General features: G+C 43.3%; 1 protein-coding gene across 1 annotated transcript in view; it reads right to left on the bottom strand.

Annotated features, from left to right (window-relative positions):
* GRID1 (glutamate ionotropic receptor delta type subunit 1) overlaps positions 1-23,786 on the bottom strand; it is an 829,564-nt gene that overhangs the window by 91,426 nt on the left and 714,352 nt on the right. Inside the window, exons 9-10 of the mRNA XM_066620630.1 lie at positions 5,479-5,580; positions 1,543-1,740 (exon numbers count right to left, since the gene is read on the bottom strand). Of these exons, the coding sequence (XP_066476727.1) occupies positions 1,543-1,740; positions 5,479-5,580 (300 nt within the window). The remainder of the gene's footprint in view (positions 1-1,542; positions 1,741-5,478; positions 5,581-23,786) is intronic.

Below are 23,786 nucleotides of genomic sequence, written 5' to 3'. Positions count from 1 at the left end.
AATTGCTGATAGAACATCCTGAATTTCTGGGAGACTCAATGTGATTTTCAGAGCAAAACAAATCATCAGAAAAAAGGTGCACATGCCGATCTGAAATGCTTTGCAATGGGGAGAAGACTGAAAATATCCCATTACAGCCATAACTGTTTTCTGATCTTGTGTTTTGTTTTCATTTGCATCTTAAACTTTCCCCCAGCAGAAAGAGATAGCAAGCAGCAGAATATAATGTGGGAGAGCAGACTATTTGGAAATGATCACACCATTGAATATTAATGCCTACAGTTTCATTCTATTGCCATGACAATGTTTGTCCCTGTCAAAAATGAAGTAATGTTTTCTACCAAAACGTATTTGCGCTCCTGAGGATTCGATGCTGAAATCTGTTCTGCATCACTTTATAATCATTCTGCTAATCCAGGACAATACAGAAGCCTCCGAAACAGATGAGTTGCAGTCACTTTGAGACTCATGTTCCATTTGCTACATTTTGAAAGGTAAAACGTCGTCTTTGCAAAACCAAACCACTCAACTGATCATGATAAAATAGCATTTCAATAAAATATGAAAGTCCCATGATGGACATCTGGTATGCTTTCAAATCAAGGTGGGGGGGACTGTCAATTAGAAATTGGTAGCAGAAAAGACTTCATTATGCATGCAGAAGGAATTCTTATTCAGCAGCTGTGTGTCTGTAAACTTACACCAGGACTGGTGAGTTTCAACCTTTAGCTCTTTGACAAAGTATTAATTGTAGGGTTGCCACTGAAATTTGGCCTAAGCCCAAATTCAAAGTGAAATGGAGGGTTTCCCCTTGGGCAAAATGTCAGATGAGGTCTGCAGTGAGCTACAAAAGTGGTGATATCATGGAGTTGAGAAGGGTTTGCATACAACTCCAGAATCTTATCTCAAGCAAAGTGCGATGCAAATGTGAAGGTTTCCCCTCAGGCAAAGCATCTTAGGAATTCTTGGGAAGCCCAAAGAGTTTCAGTAAGACTAGCAAAATTTTACAAGGGTCTTTACACATCTCTGGTTTCTGCGGTCCACTAGTCCATCAGAAGGCAACATTTCAAAATTTAATTCCCAAATGTCAGTTATGAATAGGAGTGTTATAAATTTGGGACAAGTTAGGTCAGCAGTTTCCAAACTCTCCCATAGAGTTTGGGCTGCTATATGACTTTGTGGGGAAGGAGGTGACTAAAACCAAGAAGTGGGTCGTGATTAAATTTCGGAGTGGTTCTGAGGTGCAGGGAGGCTTGCAGAGGAGGCCGCCAGCTCTTCACACCCTCTGGAGGGCCATAGTTACCCCCAGTAAGTGGGAAAAAAAAACCTGTTTTGCACAGCAGTGGCATGATCATATAGGTCCTGCCTCTGCAGTCACCTCATCCCTTAAGGGGGGGGTAGCAACAGGGCTTCCCTGGCTGGGGCATCGTGATGCTCTAGTTTGGGAACCTCTAAGATAGGTGGTTCAATCCATTCAAAAAATATAATTCCTCAATTTAGAAATTACTCTTCAATTATTACACTTTTTCTGCTCATTCATACCTTGTTAATAAGTTCTCCAATCATGCCATTCCAGGAGCTGTTATGGAGCTGCTGTCCATACTTGCCATCTGGTGATTGGTAGATCTCATACTTGAAGCCCAGATTCTTTGAAAGTGCATCCAGGACATCAATGGAAAAGCCTTTATAGCGCTTGGGTTGCCCAAGTATATTCTCCGCCACCATAACGAAAGGTTCTTCCTGAGAACAAAGCAAGGTTTAAGCTGATGTTTCAGGAGGGTTTTAAATATGATTAATCAACTAGGTCTAATGCATAGTACCAATGGCACATAGAATGGTGATGTTGTCAAGCCTGTAGCATTGCAGCCTCAGATTTATTGGACTGCCTTTCCAGGAAAAAAAAAGAGAGAGAGAGAGAGAGAGAGAGAGAGAGAGAGAGAGAGAGAGAGAATCTTGTAAGATAAAAGTGAGAAATCTGTTACTCTTTCTTCCATTACTCATAATTACAACCAACCCAAGAATGAATTGTAGAGTGGTTGGTCCCTGAGGTGCTCTTTATAGTTAATGAACTGTACTTTGGAAACCATAAGGAGACGGGGATCCTGTAGGATGACGGTTTCAATATGACAGACAATGTGCTCACTTGCCAGGGGGATGCCAGCCCTACTGATTTTACTGCAGTTGCTCTTGGTTATCTTTGCAAAGTGGTACTGATTCTCTTGGGGTAGAGAACCGCTCACCTCCTGGACAGACCAGAGATATGATCATAACCCCTACAAGCTTGAGGGAGAAACAGAACAACAAATGGGAAAAAACTGTCCTAAAGATCTCAGAGAAGTACTCGCAAGTCTCTGTAATGCACTCTGATCTAGGGGAAGACAAAAAGCAAAAGCAAAAGCAGCTGAGGGGAAGCAGGGGGGCTTGCAATCATCATATCACAGTCTACAGCCTCTTTTAACTTGGATTTGACATGACAAATAAGCAACTGGCATGCCCATCCAAGGATGATCAAAAAAGAAAACAACATATTGAGGTCACAATGTTCAAATAGCAAAAAAAGCCTAAGTTAGGTGTTGCTTTGCAAGTATATTGGGATTGCTCAGTGCTGAAAAGAACCAATAATCTAGCTTTTCTTTTTACTTTTTCCTATTTTTACAAGTTTAAAATATGACCTCAAGCAGGTGCCTTTTGCTACTATTCTGACTGACATGGGGGAATCTCTAAAAACCTCCAGGGAACCTTATGAGAACATAAATGTTGCTTCTACACCACTTTACATCACAGGTTTAAGCTGATTCAGTAGTCATTTCCTCTGTCACAGCATCTTAGAAGTTATAGTTCTGATGGGGGGAGGGGCAGCCAGGGATTTCTATAAGAGAATTCTCAAGATCATCACCAGGCTACATCTCCTAGGAAGTCATAACAATTCAACTGCGGGGGAAAAATTGGATCAGAGTACAAAGTATTTTGCAAAGAATATATAAAGGGAATTTATTTAAGCATCAGCTGTTAGAATAAACAAACTTCCCTGTGTGTGGTCAGACACGCCAAGGAAGGTCACAGTACCTAAGTTCTCAGGGTTTTGGGAGCTTCTCTGAGTCGTGCCTTATGCCAGAAGCTCAGGGACTGTGTAATTCCCTAAAGTCTTAACATCAGTCTTTGGAGCATTTCCACAGCTCTTGCGGTTAGTATCCAGGATTGAACAAAAAGCAGAGATACATGCTAGATGTTCAGATGATTTGTTCATCTATTAAATAAGAGATTCTCCTTCAATGAAAATGCCAATTTTAATACAGAAATTGGAACGCATGAAAATTTGGCTCAACTTTTGATATGTTTGCAGTGGAAATTTGCCCACAGAGGTTGCAAATAAATTGTGTTGGGATAAGACCAAGAAAAGGATTGGTTGTATAAAACACATCATTCCACCATCACAAAGCTGAACCATGTCAGCTTTTCTCTCTTAGACACCACACAGCCATCATCTTTGGTTTGAGTCCCACTTGCTTCTGTCAGTCTAGAGCAGGGGTGCCCAAACCCTGGCCCTGGGGCCACTTGCAGCCCTCGAGGACTCTCAATGCGGCCCTCAGGGAGACCCCAGCCTCCAATGAGCCTCTGGCCTTCCAGAAACTTGCTGGAGCCTGCACTGGCCCGACGCAACTGCTCTCAGCGTGAGGGTGACTGTTTGACCTCTCACGTTAGCTGTGGGATGAGGGCTCCCTCCCGTGCTTACTGTTTCACATCTGTGATGTGAAAAGGCCAGCCTTGCTTTGTGCAAGGCCTTTTATAGGCCTTGAGTTATTGCAAGACCGTCATTTATTCATTTAAGTTTCACCTCTAGTATATTAATTTATGTAAATTTATTCAAATTTTAAATACAAATTAATTCTTTTCTCCCTGGACCCCGACACAGTGTCAGAGAGATGATGTGGCCCTCCTGCCAAAAACTTTGGACACCCCTGGTCTAGAGCACAAGAAAGCTCAGTTGCAATTGAAAGCCCCCCCCCCCCCCAAAAAAAAACACTCTTGGCCTGATATAAGGGGTAGAGTGCAAGCCCAGGAAAGAGGAATCAAAATGAGTCCATTCCAGAATGCTTACATAAGAACATAAGAACATAAGAACAGCCCCACTGGATCAGGCCATAGGCCCATCTAGTCCAGCTTCCTGTATCTCACAGCGGCCCACCAAATGCCCCAGGGAGCACACCAGATAACAAGAGACCTCATCCTGGTGCCCTCCCCTACATCTGGCATTCTGACTTAACCCATTTCTAAAATCAGGAGGTTGCGCATACACATCATGACTTGTACCCCATAATGGATTTTTCCTCCAGAAACTCGTCCAATCCCCTTTTAAAGGCGTCTAGGCTAGACGCCAGCACCACATCCTGTGGCAAGGAGTTCCACAGACCGACCACACACTGAGTAAAGAAATATTTTCTTTTGTCTGTCCTAACTCTCCCAACACTCAATTTTAGTGGATGTCCCCTGGTTCTGGTATTATGTGAGAGTGTAAAGAGCATCTCCCTATCCACTCTGTCCATCCCCTGCATAATTTTGTATGTCTCAATCATGTCCCCCCTCAAGCGTCTCTTTTCTAGGCTGAAGAGGCCCAAACGCCATAGCCTTTCCTCATAAGGAAGGTGCCCCAGCCCCGTAATCATCTTAGTCGCTCTCTTTTGCACCTTTTCCATTTCCACTATGTCTTTTTTGAGATGCGGCGACCAGAACTGGACACAATACTCCAGGTGTGGCCTTACCATCGATTTGTACAATGGCATTATAATACTAGCCGTTTTGTTCTCAATACCCTTCCTAATGATCCCAAGCATAGAATTGGCCTTCTTCACAGCCGCCGCACATTGGGTCGACACTTTCATCAACCTGTCCACCACCACCCCAAGATCTCTCTCCTGATCTGTCACAGACAGCTCAGAACCCATCAGCCTATATCTAAAGTTTACAGATTACATATCTGCAATCCACTCGACAGCACAAAACTTGCTTCTGTCTGCAGATTCAGGCCTCATTTTCTTTTACCAATGTCTGCTTTTCTGTATGCTTTGAAACCAGAACTTGTACAAGAGTTCAGGGTGGAGCAGCAAGCCCAAATGTCCAAAGGCTATTTGCATGGTGGCTCAGTAGTTCACACTTCCAAGTCAACTGCCAAGTCAACGTTTTGAAAGACACTAGAGAAGCACTAGGACACTTTGGGATCCTTCAATGAAACACCACAAGGATCCTGGCATCCTTTGCTTCATTACTTTTGAACATATGGAGCACAACACACCCAGGATCTAATTTCACTTGGGTTTCAGTGGGGCAGTTGCCAAAATAAGAGAAAATGGGTTTGCATGACTCTGCTCCTTGACAGGTTATGCTAACATCCTCCCTGCTCCTGCAAACGCATGAAACCTAGCAAGTATCAGGTTGTTTTTTTTTAAGCATTTTGCTTCCTCAACTCAAACATGGTCATACCAAGACAGTCACCACTTTCAGTGTTAATCCTTGTAAGTCGCTGCCCAGACGTCGTTCCTGCAGGCTGCCATTCAGTCCCTTCTCAGAGTCCCACGTTGCTAACTGCAAATGGAAAATGCAACAAGTGAGAGAGAAAAATACATTTTCTTGCTTGTCTACAATAACATCATTAGTTGTGAGAAGGGAAACGTACAAAACCAAGAAGAGGCTCAGAGAACAGAAGAATGAGGCATTCATTCGACACTATTAGGATCACAATTACAAAGTTTTAAATTGATAAAAAATACACAAGAATCTGGATGCGTGTGTTAGCCTCTAAGCTTGTTATAACTATCATTTTAGCTTGACAGTTGCCGTAGACCTCTTATATCTGGTTTTAGTCTACAGCGGTATTTCCAACCTTTAGGAGCCCACAGATCATTGAGGTAAAAGTTGGAATTGTCATGGACCACATGCAACCCCCACCCCTAGCACACATAAAAATACGATTAAATTTGTGATAATTAGATGAGATTTGTCAGATTTTTTCATTACAGAGAAGATGTGTGGGTTTGCTGCTTTAGTTGCTGTCTGTGGGCAGTCTATTCTCTGTTGGGAAGCATCTCCTGAGCGAGCATTCCCCATGGACTACCAGAAAGGGCAGAGAATGGATCAACCACAGCCTCAGACAACAGTTCAGTGCCAGCTGCAAGCTGCAGGTAGTCTGCTCACTGTCCTCTCTCTGGTGGTCCATGGGGGAGCACTCATTCTGCGAGATGCTGGAAGTGATTGAAGACTATTTTTTCTGAGACCTCGTGGACCACTTCTCAGGGTCTCACTGACCATCTGTGGTGCACGGACCACAAGTTGGGGACCAGTGGTCTACATCAAATTATACTGCCCCTATTTTTTAGTTTGGGGACTTTATGACAAAGTCCCATCTCTTCCTCTCTGTTCTCATAATTATGCACATTCATCTTAGGGCATAACTATGTGTTTTACAAATAATTGGCTTTACATGGATCAATGGGGATTTGAAGAACCTGCAGCATGCAGCCTACTCCACAAGCAGTACCCATAATGTGCAGCATATCATGTACACAACCAAGACAGTTTTGTATTACCAAGCTGAAAGTGGTACCAAACCAAGAGCACTAAATCCCCCCAATTCACCCAATGATGAAACTTGAAAGCCATAACTACCTATCTCTAAAGCACTCTCTGTCCCAAACTGAGTCATTAAGTTGACTTCAGAGTTGAATTCCCTGCTGCAAAAAATGGTCCACAGGCCAATGCACAAGTTGGAAGCTCCATTTGCCCTCTGCTGCCATCTGTTCCCTCTCCTAACCTGCCTCCAGTGGGGTACACACTGAAAACCAAAGCCGTGATGTATCTTGGCTGCCATGGCAGTGCTTTCTACCCGCCTCCAACCAGCAAGTTGGCCTTCCAAACTGTGGCCACCTCCAGCAGACACTTCATGTTGATTCCCTGTTATATTTGCGGTACTGAAAACACTCCTGTGCCTCCACAGTGTTCTGGTGCTAGACCATCCTGAGGTACTTGCTATAAAAATGAAAACTCTGTAATAGCTGAGGTGCCTGCTTGCCAACTCTCCTCTCCTTGTCTTCTGCTTTTCTATCCACACACTGCTTCTGCCCAGCCCTATAAGAGACCTTACCCATATGTTCCTGCCTCATGCATATGAGTAAGTGTGTGTGTGTGTGTGTGTGTGTGTGTGTGTGTGTGTGTGTGTGAGAGAGAGAGAGAGAAAGAGAGAGAGAGAGAGAGAGAGTCAGTCCATACACTGTTGCTGCTGCCTGCTTTAGTGAGAAAGAGGCTGGTCATTATGACCTCAGGGTGATGAGAGAGGCTGGCCATTGTGTCCTCATGCTGATGCTGGTTGCTAGAAGACTAATCTTGCCTAATGTTGAGGCTGCCCGCCCGAAGGAGAGAGAGAGAGACATGGACCCTGCACCCACACTTTGTTGGATCACAAGATCTGCCACCATAAGTCCCTGGTAAACTTGGGTCATAAATCCCATTGAAATTCATGGAAGAAGTTAGCCACGGCTAAGCTGAGCTGAAATGGGTTAAGACTTAAAACTAAACATTTGTTTCACTGGAATAAAACCTAATGAAAGTCAGCACCAAGACTGGAATTTCTTAAAAACATGCTGGAAATATCTGTATTATGTTTGACTCAAAAGAAAGAAAAGAGCCACAATTTGCTTCTTGCATATTAAATAGTTTGAGGGGAGGAGAACATCTCCAAGGTATTTTCATGTTTTCTCCCTAATTCACACCAGCCAATAAACATAAATCTGTTTGTATGCAGGGGTAAAAATGTGTAAAGCGTAAAAAATTAAATGGTGCAGGTAAGGTTAATAAATGGGGCATGAACAAAACCTTTCAGCAAAAATACATCATTTTTTCTGAGCCTCCAACCATTCCATCTGTTCATAAGTGTGTCGATTTTGACTTCCACTTGTTCGAGCAGGCAGGGTGCAGTTCACAGGATCAATGAATTTATGGATACGTACACCAAATTTTGACAGCTGAACTGTCAAGATCAGCGCCTGAAAAACTAATTTCCAGCACTGTTAAACAAAATGAGCGCTGCTGCTGTTTGATAAGACAGTCTTCATACCTTTTAGAAATTAGCTATACCTTCCACCAGGATTCTTGGAGCCAGAGGTTACAGCACAGTCATCAACTGATGCAAGAGATATAGCTCCTAAATCTGATGATGACAAACAACTGTTCCATGGGGATCAGCCACTTGTGGAATACATTTCATATACTGTTGGTCACCAGCAAATGTATTTGCCAAAGCAAGCCAGCATGCACACCCCCACCCCTGAGTTATTTGGACTTCCTTACTTTCTAATCCCTAATATTTACAGTGGCTGTGGATGCCAGCACAACATACTAAACAACAGTAGTGTGATGTTCTGATTTGTGATGCTGTACTGGTACTGATAAACTCCATCCTAAGTTCTTATCTGCTGAGATTTCTGGCAGCTTCTAGCAGGGGCACAAAGTGATACAAGACCTGGAATCCATGTGTTCGGTTCTTCCATATGACATGGCCAACATGTCACAAGTGGGGACCCTCACCAACATTAAATTAAGCATTTATGTACATATTTTCAGGAATGAAGATTAGAAGAGCTCTGAGTGTTACCTTCTTTTCAAAGGCACTTTTGGAAGAGGGATATTCCATGGGAATTCTGCTTTTTCCTTTCCCCTTCATGACACAGTCCTCCCTCCATTAAGTAACTTTTGAATTGCAGTGTGTGTGTGCATGCATGCATGTTTTTAGTGAAGCAGAATTTTGGTGGTAATGATACATTATTGGCACAGGGAGTTTTCCACCTCTTTCCCCTCCTTCATTCTGCCTTCTCTTATCTCTCTTTCTTCCTCACCTTTTTTCAAATTCCCCCAAGAAACAAAGTATTCATAAGTGGCCATGAGTACCTCTCTGTGATTCTGCAAACCACATGTATTGAGGTTCATTTGTAACAGGGATGGGAACTCGACTCGAAATGACTCGACTCAAGTACGAAAAATGCTGTTTTTGGTGACAAGTTGACTCAAGTTGTGGATGTCACTGACTCTGACTTCTCACCACTCAGGATCAGTGACTTGGAAAAGAGTCGTGACTCTAATATATTAGAGTCCCTATCCTTACTCCCTGGTGCATGTGTGTTCTTGATCACTTTTTTTACCTTGTGGGCCATCTGGAAGTCAGCCTTCAGACTGATGGTGGCAGTAGACATGGTGAGAAGAGGGTAGGTTATTCCAGAAGACAGGGGCTGGAACCCCTGGGAGGAGGAGGAAGGGGAGGGGACAAGGGAGGCTTAAGTGTTTTTTTTGCCCCGGCTCAAGGACTTGACTCATTTCTCAAAATGACTTGTGGCTTGACTCAAAATAACTCAAAATTTTCCACAGCACACGCTATGATTTGTGACTCAAGTCAAGTCACTGACTTGTGACTTGGTCTAGTGACTAGAACACATCCCTGGTAACCAGCGATCATGTGCTCTGCCTTCTACTTAGTGCACAGAGCAGAGAGGAAGGATACAACATGATGTGCATGCAATACTGGTACCCTGTTTTTCTTTGGTGTGTGTGTGGGGGGGGGTGCCTCATTTGTCTTGTTTTTATTTTCAGTCAATTAACTTGTACATGCCTAGCCCCAACTCCCCAAACACTAAAACTCTGTTTTCTTTGTGGGTGATCCTGTTGTGGCCATGGGCCATGGGCAGGTAAGCTGTGAGTTGAGAATTAAATAGTTGGGCAATTTAGTCTTGGCAACAACCCTACAGCTATTGTAATATTCTACCCCACTGATCTTCGCAGTCCCAATGGGGATGCGAAGAACTGTATGGGGGTTATGACAGTTTCACTCTCACTTATTTTACAATAGCCAGGAGAGGCTGTGGAGTGCCTAGAAAGGTACTGGTACATTTGTGAGAGCTGGATGGCGAGGGACATGATTAGTGTTACCCAGAAGGGGCAGGGCCAGTCGAACAGCTGTCGCTTTAATTTTGGGCCTGGTATATGTCGGGAGGGAACCACCAGAGTGAGTGCCTGCCTCACTGCAAGAGAAGCTGCCACTGTCCCAGGAAAAGAGTCAAGGATGCGACTTGTTAAAGGTTGGGCTGCTGCCTGCAATCCCAGTCATGGCAACCTTATGCAACCCCTGAAGTTGGGCGATGACCTGAATGGTGCTGGAGCGCTCGCAAGAGGTGGGTAGCCTAGAATGTGATTACTGTGACCTGAAAGTGGGTGGAGCTAGTCATCACAGCCATTAGCTTCAGACTGGATTTCATGGGCTGGATAGCTGCCAAGAGGGGATGGCCAGAACGGGCAGCTACATCACTGCATGAGAAGCTGCCACTGCCCCAGCAGAAGGCATCATGGAGCTGAGCAGGTGGAGAAAGAATGGGCTGGAAGTGACACACCGGCAAGGGCAGAATAGGCAGGGTAGGTCACCTGTCTCATACATACATATTTATTTATTGGGGGGGGGGGGGTCAGGACACAAAAAGTTTGAAGACCAATAGAATATATCCCATAGATTCAGTTGTTGAAATTACATGAGAAAAAGGCATGCACTGAAGTCAAGAAATTGATCCCTGCACAATGAAATGCACAGTCAATGTTTCAGCAAAATTAATATGAAAGCTTTGACTTCATAGAAACAAAATGACATGGAGCTAATATTGCTTAAGCATGAAAAGGTTTTGAGGACATTAATCATGACGTTAATCTCATTTTATATATTTTGAATGGAACCACGGAGTTTCCCTTGGGAGGAAACAATAATGCCACAGAAAAGGTGACAATTATGGAATTATCCCTTTACATGGTTCACATTAAGAAAGTCATCAATTAGATTATCCAGAATTAAGCCACGTATGCACTGAATACGGTTTCATGCTTTCTTCCAATTGCTTGACTAATGAGCTCAAGAAACCATTTGTGCCCTTGGCTATATCAGAACAAGTTATGAGAGAGTTTTCTGTAACTTCCTCTGACAGCAGGGAAAAGGGATTTAAATTTTCCTGAAGTTTCCTGATCTCCTCCACTGGGTATAGAGTGCCCATTTTTGGCATGGGTGCCCCACTGGGGAGATGGGGAGGATAGCATTGGGCTCCAAGGATGCAGTCCTAACCGACATAAGGGCAATGCAGCTCTGAGGTAAGGGAACAAACAATCCCTTACTTTGAGGAGGCCTCCGTGACTGACACCCAACTGCAGGATGCAGCACACGTTCCATTGGCACCGCTATGCCACTGCCGGAAAGTTGGTTAGGATTTGGGTCTAAGTCTAACAAAAGAGAAAGTTTCAACTTAAATTAGACAGAAGCACAGACCAATCCTATTGAGAATTGGACTGTCGCATGGAGGTCATTACGACAGCAGAACCAACTTCCATTTTTGTAAAATGGCTGCCAATAGAGCAAGTAGATCCACTGGATCAAGTAAGGCAGTTGCGGTAGTGGGGGGAGCAGGCAGACAGGGGGTGAAACCGGGCAGGGATAGGGAAGAATAGGACTGGGGTGGCAGCGAGAGGGAGTGAATCTGGCAGCAAGGGTGTGTACCGGATCCTAACTCCTCTGTTTGGAGACTCCCCACCCCTTTCTTCTCCTCAGACTTGCACCAGCTACAGAGCCTTGACTCAGGATCTCTGCACACACTTGTTTTCCCCCCTTATGTGCATATGTACCTCATTCTTTTAAATAGCACTGCAGGTAACAAAAGGTCACCTCGGGTGCCTTCATTAGAGCAGTCAACCTGTAGCTCAGAACAGATCCAATGAACTAGCTGAAACAGGCTGACAGGCTGAGGCAGTTCTTCAGGGTGAGGATTTGGTAAAGTGACATACAAATTTATGGTTCCATATAAAGGACAGTAAACCATCCCTATAGTATAAAATAATGGAAGCATGAGCATTAAACAGCATGATTTTATAATGAACAAATCATTCGAGACAAACTTCATTGCCTCCCTGACAGAACTGCAGAATGTGCATTTGGGGGAGGGGGAGATGGATGGAGCAACAATATGCTGGTATCTAATTTCCAGTAACAGCTTTCAATTACTTTCCCCCAAAACAATATGAACACTTTCTCCTAAAAGCGACATTGCAATGTACTAAACGAAGGAACTGCAAAGCAAATAAGAAAAAAGATTCACTGAAGCGGCACCGAGTGGCAACCATGTGATTCAGAGTTGCCCAGTGTTTCTTTGCAGGAGGGATGGGCAGGCTGCTCAAGGGGACGCTAAGAAGTGTAGAAAATACAGTTCTCAACACCTCAGGGTGCTGCAGAGAGTATATGCAGCAACAACAACAGCACATCCATCTCTGCTGCAGCAATAATGTGAAATGGCTGAGAGGAATCCGGGAAATGCAATGCCAGGGGATTGAGATCCGACCAGATAGGAACTAATGCTGTATAGGCCAAGGTCCACGTAGGAGACAGCTACAATTTCGATTAAAGTACAGCATGCTATAACAAAAGATAGGATAAATGGCAAGCTTTAGCAGTACTTGAGAAAGCAGCTACCACAAACCCAGTTATTCTATGAGAGCATGAAATGGGGGTAATCAATAGCAAAAAGAGAGCAAAGACAGCAGACGACAAATCAGAGAGCTGTGCTCAAGTGCCGTGCCGTGCCGTGCCTGCTGGTGAAGTGACTGCAGCTGAATGAAAAAAATGGTAGACTGGAGCTCATCATACAGGTATCAGTTTCGACATAAGTTGTTGGGCCTTGACCATGATCGTGCTGACATGTTTAGCTTTGGGGGGTAGGAAACTGTGCTGGCAAAAAGAGACTGAAAAAATAGAGAGGTCGGGGAAAAGCAACAGAGCTTCAAATCTCAAAACTGTGCAATAACATCAGTTCTGGAAGACAACGTGACATTTTACATCTAGATCGCCCAATGTAAGTTTGAAGTGAACTTTCTTCAGGAGCAATTAGTACAGTAGCAGCTTGCAAGCAGGGATTTCCCCATACCCAGCGTGCTCTGCTCACAGAAGCTGCTGCCACAATATTCATGAGCTTGCTTAACCAGCGCAACACTATTCACCCACACAGGATGCCACTGAGATCAGGTATCTTGCACATTAGCTGGCGAATTTCAGTTCTGGACTGGCTCCAAGAGAGAATTATAACTTGATATTTAGTAAAGAATTAACTGGAAATTATTTAATCATTTATATATGGCATTTTCATTCAGAGTGTTGCTATCTTTTTGTCATTCCCCATCACACCAAATCTGACCAATCAGGCCTGACTGAAGTTACTGGGTAATAGTTCTGACCTCCCCACTGCTGATGCAGTAGCACCCCCCAAATCTGATGACCCCTCACTTCACTACTTCCTCACTGTGGTTCCTTTAAATGAAGCAAGGCATGCTGAACAGACTGGGAGCACTCCCTGCACCCCCCCAATGCACTCCCCTGTCTGCACAGAGGGACAAGGAGGTAAGGGGTCCATCCCTGCCAGCTACAGATTGGAAGGAGGCAGCAGGTGTGTTTGCCACTCTCCCAAATCCACTGCCCAATGTGAACATCATCATGACCCGTTTGTGTCATGGACGGGCCAGCTGAGTGTCCCATAATCCCTTAAGTATCTATTTTATATATAAGGAAAAACTAAGGCTGGGAAACTGGAACTTGCTCAAGCCTGCTCTATGAGCTCATGGCTGAGCAGAAATTCAGAATGCTCAGATCTAAACCCAACACTGGATGAAACTGCCCTCAGTAGTTTTGGAAAACAGCAGGAAAATATCTTAATTTTTCTCATTTCCCATTTTTTCCATGATTGTTTTGAAACCTCACTCTAAACTGAGCACCTCAGAAACTTGACAGCCCAATCCAGTGGGCTCTGGCTGGCAGAGGAATACGCGTTCTGCTGCTAGCCACTGCTGAGGAAGTGCCGGAAAACACTTTCTGGAAGTGTGCTCAGTAGCATGCTGCCTGGATGCTGGCGGGAAGGTCAGGGCCTTCCTGTCCATGTTACAGGAGCTCCAACCGCCCATAGGAGCAGGTAAGCCACTGTAGAAGGTGGGTGGGGGTGGGAGAGAGCAGAACAGAGTGGGGAGGGATGACACTGGGTGGGGAGGGGCGTTGTGGGTGCAAAGGCTGTGGGAGGGGGTGGTTTTAGTAGTGGTGATGCATGCAGGACCCTACCCTTCATTTTCACCAGCTCCTGTCCCCTTTCTCTCCTTGGAAAGAGGAGAGAGAAGCAGACCTGTTGCAGGTCAGGATTTAAATCCACTTTCCCTGCTGAAGCCTCCCAATCCACCCCCGCCCACTGCATACAGTGTGCCCATTTTTGGCACAGCTGCACCAGCAGGAGAGGGGGCAGGATAGGGCCCTAAGAAACTCAGTTTCAACTCAAAGCAAGGTTTACATAAATTGTGTGCCACCAAGCTGAGCACCACTCACCAGACTAGGGGCTTAGTACACTTCCTGGGTTCTGCTGCCAGCCTGGGAGAGTGGCTATGGTTGCAAAATGCCATAAACAGAGACTGATGGGCTGTGTTCAGCTTGCCCAAGCCTGTATTAATAAATCAAAGCAGCGCCAAGAAACTCAACTAAATTGGATGGTGCTCTCTGGTCCAATATTCTTTATTGTAGAGAAGGCAAAACGTTACAAAGTTATGTGCAGTCATTTTCTGTAAGATATCATTAACCTAGCCAAAATTCAGTGGAATGAATTCTTCCCTTTCTTGGAAGGCACCTTTTTTGCATACAAATGTGTTGAGGATGGAAGGAGGAGTAAAGAGTAACAGAGTCAGAATAAAATATACTTTAAAGAGGGAAAGGACTGGAGGCACAGCCATGTGATTTGGTGTAAATATAGTGGCTGCTTAAAACATTTGTCATCAGTACCTTATATGCAGTATATGTATTTATGCGTACATCAACACTTGCACAAATGTCAGGGTTTTTAAAAATATAATTTATGTAATTGGCACGCAACAAAATAACTAATGGAATCTATCTTGGTCTCTTAATCATCAACACAATCCAGTTCCAGATTCCTCTTCGCATATTTTTATCTATATACCAGTTAATCAATTACATGTTCTCGGCTTAATAGAACAAAATGGGTTATGATTAGCCAGGCCAACCTCACCACCACCACTACTGACCCAACTGTTGGTGTTTAGATAGGGCTGGGTCACTAATGAAGCCCTAGGGAGACTGGTGGCTCTGGCAACACATTAGCAAGAGCATAGCTTGTGTTAAGAGCAGGAACAATTATAGATTGTAGGTTATAGTTGGCATTCTTTCCACAAACTTTGGAGTAGTGCTCAACCCACTTGACCTGCACCACAGCTCTGCTCACTCCATATCTCCCATGGCTTAGTGTGGATGAGCATTCACCCTTATGGTTTAAATGATCCTGAAATAAAGTATCCCAGGAGATGCTTTAGGCTAGCAGTTCTCAAATGTTTGGGTCTCCAGAACCCTTTCCACTCTTTATAATGTGTTCGGAGAGCACCAGGGCTCCAAGGAGCACACATTGAGAAATGCTGCTCTAGGTTACCACTGTAATCTCTTCCACTCTCATCTCCTTCTGCTCCCCTTTACCTTTTTAAAATCACGACAGTAGGAAGATTTAGAAATAGGAGAAACTGTAGCTGCAGCTGGTACAGCACAAGGCCAAGTAAAGTAAAGCTGGATGACAACAGCCTGCAGAGGTGGTACATGGCCTCCATCTGCCACCTCCCACCATTCTGTGTCCAAGGTGCATGGCTCAGCTCCCTTTATTAGCAGGCAGACTGTGGCCCCACCTAGAAATGTGCCTTTTCCAACCTTGCAAGAAGGCTGAACATGACCCTTTTGGTCAATGAAAATCTTTATTTCATTTATGCTTTTCTAAAACCTAATTAATATTTGGGTCCCTTTAACTTAATTTCTCACTAAATTGGACTCCGGACAAAGTTTGTGAAATGTGGAACTTTGACATGGTTTGTTCCTTAAGAAACCTAGGACAAATGCATGATCAAGAGTGGAGAATTACTCCTGAGTTTCCTGGAGACATTTTTTTGTTAGCATTCTGTCATGCAATAGCCCCGTGTCCGATTTTTAATTGAGAGGCAACTGCCTCACATATCAGCAATGAGTTCTAAGAGTCAAAATATTGTCCATTGTTTTGATATGGGAAAGTGCCATTACATAGTCAGCAGAGAGCCATCAGCAGTTCCTGGACTCAAAAGAACTATATGCAGACACAGAAATCATTAAGAAAGGCTGGCTATAAAATGGCAAAACATAGCAAAGTGGCCCCTCTATTACACAGGCTGCAGCCATAAAACTCTTAGAATGAGGGCTGTCTACAGGCTTTAATTGGATGAATCCATTTCACATTTCCCCTTAGAATTTACATTTCAGAAAGAATGCATCACTTTGGAAAGTTGCAATGTTGTATGAAACCAACCTCCCTTAAAAAAAATAAATCATCCAATTAATACATCATTTCATGGCTTTCCATATTCCCAAGCAGTCCAATCTTGCAGAGCTCAGTCATAACAGGGCTAGTTTCCCTGTGAAACTTTCCTTCCTTGAGGGCACTGAAGTGACTTATGACGTAATGCCCCCCATACAAGTTTGGAAGAGGGAGGAGGGAAAAGGACAAGCAAAGTTTGTCTGTAAACATCCATTGTGTCCCATTCTGCACCCCCCCAAAATTGGCTTAGAACCCCTAGCAAGCCACAAAAACAGAGGCATTCATCTCTTTTGTTGACTTCCTTCAAATGCCAAAAACATACCTTTACAGACCTAAAGAGGATGTTTACAATATACTTTCATCTAGGTTACATCTGAAGCTAAGGAGCAAAAAACCGAAACTAAAATTCAATTCAGCAGCACTCTACGGCTAGGATATATTATACTTGTGTTGTGGAACTAGAAAGCAGCAAACATTTCTGACCCTTGTCAACACTATAACAAAGCAGCCAACTGGGAAATGGTCTGAAGTATATACAGCAGTTGTAAAATGGTTGATGTGCATCAACACCATACAGTTTCTTTATCACACTGGAAAATAAACTGGGGAACCCAGGACGGCGTACATTTCCACTCTGTAGCTCTTCCCAGTCCAAACAAGCAAGATAAATATGGATTCTCTATATCAAGGAAGGCTTTAAATTACACGTTGGAACACATTCATACTCGGTAAACACATCAGAACTGCATACTGAACGCTCACAATTCCTCCGTGATGGCTACCTTTGCCTAGCTAGGTGGGAGAAAGGTTTTGTTAATTGATCTAGGAAATGTGATCCAAAATGCCAATCCAACCCCACATAACATGGAAAAAACCCTCTGATACATAAAGTAAAAGTACAAGTTTATAAATATATGTATGATGCAATATGAAGACAGTTTTGCAAGAGGATTCTATTCTGAAAAAAATATAAAATACCAAAATCTGAAAAGTACATGGGGCAAATTCATAATTCCAAGCATGTGGTCTTCTATAGTAACAACTGTAAACATTACTGGGAAGAAGGTTAAAAAAAAACAACACATGTACAAATATTATCTACCCATGGCCTTTCAATTGAGCACAATGATTTGAAACACTACTTAGGATTTGTTCTTTCTCTGCAATTTTGAGGTTAGCTCAGACAATAAACTCAGACAAGAAATGACTATACAATGGACAGTCTAAAATTCTTTGCAAGTACTGCTTTGTGAACGTTTTTGTTGAAAAGCAGTATATAAATATTCTTCCTAATAATAATACTGTACAGGTACAACCTAAATATCCACAGATTTTTTTACCTGCAGTTTTATCTCAACACAATGAGAAGAGCCCTTTAAATAAAAGGAAAAGGTCCTTTAACAATAGCCTCGTTAATGCCTCGTTAATGCTGACAATCTATCAATCATTCTCTCTCCAGGCACTTAGAACAGCTTCACTCCAAGGCAAGTAACCCCTTTCTTCCCCCTGAGCACATGAAAAAATACTAAATGGTAGTGATTATCAATCCTCCATTCTTTCCCCCCAGCACTGTGGCTCCTGGTGAAGGGAGGGATTGCTGCCTCAGAGTGAAGCCTTTCGAAGTGCCTAGAGAAAAACTGATTGTCTGCTTGATGCATTACAAATGTCAGCAAGGCTGTTTTTAAATCATTAGCAAAGGGACATTGTTTTTTAAATGAATTTGCTTTCATGAGATTTTTGCCATCCACAAGAGTTCTGGGAGCGGAACCCTAGCGAATAAGGAGAGTCAACCTGTATTCATGAATTGTGTGTGCATGTTTGTGTGTGATTTCTAAACATAAGGACTAAAAAAGGTGCCTATACATACATATAATGTTAACTCTAATCAATATCCAAGTACTCAAGTTAGGGTAAGGTTTTTCAAACTTCATAACTTTAGGAAAACCTCTCCCCATTCACTTGCTTGCAAAGGAATCATTACCACAGGACCTCTAACTTTGTAGCAGGTTTTGGAGCACATCTTAGCATACAAAATCACACATCTGCACAGGCCACACTTCACACTTAGTCCACACAGCGTCCAATCTGCCCTACAGGAAGGGCACTCACATAACATTCCCCTGAAATTGCACATTTTAGAAAGCAACTGTGAACTGTGCACTGGACTTTATCAATCTGTCAGGGAAATGTGTCCATCATTACCACTTCTGGAGGGACCTCAAATTCGCTGGAATGCAATTGAGAACCACGGAACTAGAGCGACTTCTATGAGTAGTTTCTAAGATACTTTGTTTTGCATTCACATGTTTTAGGCCCTAATCCTATCCCGCACTAATTTACACAAAGTAGTTGTGCCAACACAGGATGGTGACCAGACAGCCTGGGAGAGGTAAGTAAAAATATTTTTAACTTTCCTCCCAGTAGGCTTCTAAAAGCCCAATCCTGGGCTCAACACGCCAGCTTACCGCCAGCACGCACTGTGGCAAATGTTGCAGCATCGTTGTGGCATGTTTGCGAGCCTTACTGCTGGGTGAGCACCCATGCTAGCCCAGCGCTGGCTGGTGCTGGGCTAGTGCCAGGTGGGCACCTGGCCTCCGCTGCTCAGCGGTCACATGGACTGCTGAACTGCCGCAAGTTAAGCAGCGGTGGGGGATAGGCAGGGAGGAGGCATTCAGGGGAGGCAGGCAGAGGGTGGAGAGGGTGGGGAAGAGGCGTGACAGGGAGGCGGGAGGCAGGGAGAGGGTGGGCGGGAGGTGTGCCGGGGGAGGGAGTCCATCGTGTGGGGCTCGGTGCCCTACACGAACGTCTTTACTTTACCGCCAAGTGAACTGAGTAGCCCCATTGCAGGGCTACTTCCCTTGCCTGGGAGAAGGGGATGAAAGTTCCCTTCTCCTGAGGTGCCGCCTGCAGTAGCCCGTGGTGTGCAGGATCTGGCAGCAGCCATTTTCAGTGCCACCGAAGCTGCGTGCCACGAGAGCTCAGGATTGGGCTGTAAGCGGACAGTGAGACTCCTCAGACCTACACCAGCTATCCACTGTAGCTGGTAAAAGTCTGAGGAGCCTTGGGGGCAGGTCCGGGTTGGGAAAAAAGTATGGGATGGTGGTGTGTGCTGTTGCAGCCAATATCCATCCCTCCTTCCCCCAATTCCAAACCACACCTGATCCTCTCCCAAACCACCCACAACCCATCTTTCCTGTTCTAGCATGACCTGAGTGAGTCCTTGTTGCACATGTACAGCCTCCAGTTATTTGCACTGGCAGTACATGAAAATGTCATGCTTTTTGCAGCCCTGCACTGGCAATTTTAAAGTGACAGATTGGGAGATCTGCCATTATAAGCACCCAATAGGATCAGGCTGCCCAAAATTGTTTTTCTAATGAACTGGCAATTGAGAATAGTGAAAACAAAGTAAAACATTTGACCTCATGTTCACTGTCTGCTTGATTGGCAAGAATAAAAACTGCCACTGATTGTGCTTTCTTCACAGAGCAGAACATCCAAGACTTAAATCTGCTGCTTTCTCTGAAACATTAACTTATAGGCAGCTGATTAACTCTGAGCCTGGGAGCTGGGAAAATTCAGCTTCCCTGGTAAATTACTTAGAAGTTGCTTCAGCAGCTCAAGTCATTGAGCTTTAAAAATATGGGCTTGATGAAGATAAAAACTCTAGATAGACTTATAACAAGCTTATGGGTGCATCTGATTTTATTAGTTGAGGTTCATATCTGCATACTGAAAATAACTACTTTGATTTTTTTCCTCAATTTGTCAAGGTGACATTTTTATGCATTCCTGTTCCCCACCATATATAAATATCAAAGAATTCACGTCATTGTCATCGAGCATTGCAACTGAGCGAGATGATCATAAGTAGGGTAGATTTGATAATTGCAATAATGCAAATGCATTCAGGCCTCACCTCATTATATAACCTGGCTCAGGTGGAGAATTGTCAGGAAGGAGTGGGAGGTGATGACTGCCTCACTGCTGCTCCCCCCCCAGCTCCTTTCCTCCCCGGCTGTCTTGCTTGGTTGCAGCAGGCAAAAATGCCTGCTATGTTCTCTTCCCTGGTGCAAAATATTTGAACAGGAGAGCCACACAGCAGATGTGGATGGGAAGTGAGGTGGAAAGGAGCACCCATCTTCCTCCTTTTCAAATATGGCATACAGAAGAGAAAAGGGGGACAGGCTTCCCATGCTGCTGCTGAGGTAGATGTAGAAGAGGAGAGGGCGCAGGAAGGTGGGTAAGAGGTAGTGGTAGCCAGGGGGTAGGGGTGAGATTTGCCACCCTGCCTCAGGTGCCCAAAGATGAGGCCTTCTCTGAGTGTGTCCCTTGAACTTATCAGAACTCAGATTTCATTACAGTTGGGAGTAGCATACATTTCTTTATGGTACAACTATACAATGGTGTGATCCAGCACTATAAATATCCCTTAGGGTTAGATCTTATCCACCCTGATTTTCTTGTGAATTTCTGTTTCAACAGCTCCATGTACTGGATTAGAAACTGCTTTAAAAAACTCTCGAGTTTAAACAGTATTTGGAGATTTGCAAAAACCAAGCTGAACAAACAAAACTGTACTCATTAAAAACAGTCATTAAAAATAAATTTTTCTCCTCCTTTTTTCTCTTGTCTGCTTTTGTCTCTGCTTTTCTGTCATTCCTGTGTATATGATGAGGAAAAATACTACATGTTTTTATATGCTTTAATAAATAACCAACCCTTGTATGGTTAGCTCACAAGTGTAAAACATATCACTTATATGATTTTCTTGTAGTCCTTATAATACCACAAGGGGAGAGATTATCCCCATGAAGCAGATGGGAGGGTTGAGGCTGAGAGGTTGTGGCATGCATGAGATCATGCATCTCATTCACTGCAGAGTAAACATTTCAAATCTTCTGGGTTCACAGCTTATATTCTAAGCTACAACACTACACATGCTCTCTTTGAAACTTTTCATTCAACATGGAAGATTGTGATAGGCAAACACCGAGTTCTTCACCTCGTGGATATTAGGTATCTGACAGGTGACAGCCCAATCCTATCTCCCACCATTGGCAATAATGCAGCCACACTAACGGAGTGCACACTACATCCAGTGGTGGGGGAGGTAATCAGGAGACATGGGAGAGATAAGGAAATATTTTCCCCTTATCTCTCTGTAGACCTCCTGGAGGTCTATGACTCTCCTTGGACCTACACCAGTTATGAAGATGGCATAAGTCCAAGGAGCGAAGAGGGATGGGTTCAAAAAGAGGGGATAGGAACCAGGTGCATGCTGGTGCCACAGCTTCCCCAACATGCCTCCGGCCCTTCTCATCACAAAATGTCCCCAATCCTTCCCCTTCCTGCCCCCCCCCTCAACTTACTGAGAGTGGCAGAGTCTCTGGGAGCCTCTGCTGTGTGTGTTGTGTCTCTGCCCATCTGCAGCAGTGGCCCAAAGTGTATGATGGCAGCCCAACTTTTTACTGCCCTGGAAACAGACATTTGTTGCTAGAAGGTAAGTTCTAGCAGCACAAGGCCCAGACAGGAATGGGTCAAACAAATGAAGGTGACTGAGCAATATTTAAAAAGCATGATTTCTCTATCTATGCCTAATAAAGGTTCATTCATTCATTCAAAAGCATGGATGTTCATCAGCATGATATGGCAATGTAAGGGTTCTAATGTTTTCTAAGCTTTATCTCTCCCTTTTGATTTCTGTCTCTCTCACACACACAGAATGAGTTTTCTGGAAGCCAAACATAATCAGTTCCTTCAATTCTAATTTGTTTTTAACAACATAAGCTTAGTGTAGAACCTCCTGGTTCCAACATTATATATGCAACTAATAAAATAGTATTTGCAAGAGTCCATCACTAGTTTACTTCTTCATATATTCTTCTAAAAGAGATGCAGAGAATTCTATATTGTATCAGCAAGTCACATTCAACTATTTCAGTCTTCCTTTAGTTTGTAATGTCTTTTCCCAAGGCATTTTTAGTATTCTGACATTATTAATTATGACAATGTCAGCAACTCTTTAAAAGGTCTATGGGGTCAGTATTCAAATTTGATTAATTGAAAAATTATTTTTCCATGAGACTGGTTTTATTAATCTAGATGGCATTTGAATTTTTAAGTCCAATGCTAAGCAAAAGTGTATAAGAACAGCCAAAATGAGAGTAGATTAAAAGGCAGGTAAGTTTTTGCATGCATGAGTGCAGAATTTAAAGACATATACTTCTACAGAATCGAACTACAAATCTCTGGAATTTAAAAGTAAAATATGCTTTCTATTTTGCAAAAGATAACAGACATGATCCAACTAAGCTTAAGCATTTTGAAGTCCAAATAAATATGATTTGCCTTTTTTTCCTCTCTCATTGAACTCAGTAGCACTTACAAGTACCAGCTTTACTTCAGTCAGCTCATACCCTTTCAAACATTATAATTGGGAGTGTGTTGAATCTTCCCCAACACCTGCATATGTTTTATTTGAAGATTTTATCCCACCAAACATGTTCCCATACAGCCGTTCTGCATACCTACAGAATCCTCTGCAAATGTAGAAACTACTTCCCTATTGATGGGGGTGTTTTATATCCAACCTGGGAATATGACTATCCTAGGGGCTTTCTGATACGGTCAAAGAAGTGGAAGAGAAATGTAAAAGCTGTTGCCTCCAGGTTTCTAGACCAATCTCAGCATGCCATATGAGTGACAGGTAGTTCTAAATGAGCTCATCATGGCTCCTCTTTTCAACAACAGCTTCCAGGCACCTCTGTCACATAAAGTCTTAGGTGGAAATCAAACCTGTGAATGGAGAACTAATGGGTCATAAGATAAGGTGTCGACAAGTTGGATCAGTACAGTAGTAGCATATAAAGGTGCAAGGTAACCATGATTGTTCTCCAGGAAAAAAAAGTTTGACTTGTTTAGGAAACCAGCCAGCCATTGGAAATCTGTGTTTTCACAGTTCTCACAGTGTTCCTTAAATGTTAATTTAAGAAAACAGAAGAGGTAACGTTGAAAACTAACCAAGATGTTTATATTTGGAGAAAAAGAGCAAACAACATCATAACTGTTAGTACATATCTCTGACAGCAACTATTAGCGATACCTGGTAGTAAGGTATCTTTTGGAGAACTTTTGTTGAAAAGCGCATATAAATATTGTTAATAATAATAATGATGATGGGATGGACAGATAAGAAAAGGAAACAGAAGAAAAAGGTCCACATGTAATGGGCAGGAGCCAAAAATGAGATAGCACATGGCCAATGATTGCTCTGAACTACTCTATCCAAAATAATAGCATATTGGATGAAACATTACATGCTTCCCATAATGACTTTGTATGGGAAGAAAGACT

This window comes from Tiliqua scincoides, chromosome 3 (assembly GCF_035046505.1).
Source record: "Tiliqua scincoides isolate rTilSci1 chromosome 3, rTilSci1.hap2, whole genome shotgun sequence".
Classification (NCBI taxonomy): domain Eukaryota; kingdom Metazoa; phylum Chordata; class Lepidosauria; order Squamata; family Scincidae; genus Tiliqua; species Tiliqua scincoides.
Note: the sequence above shows the minus strand (reverse complement) of the source record. Positions and strands in the feature narration are given on the sequence as shown.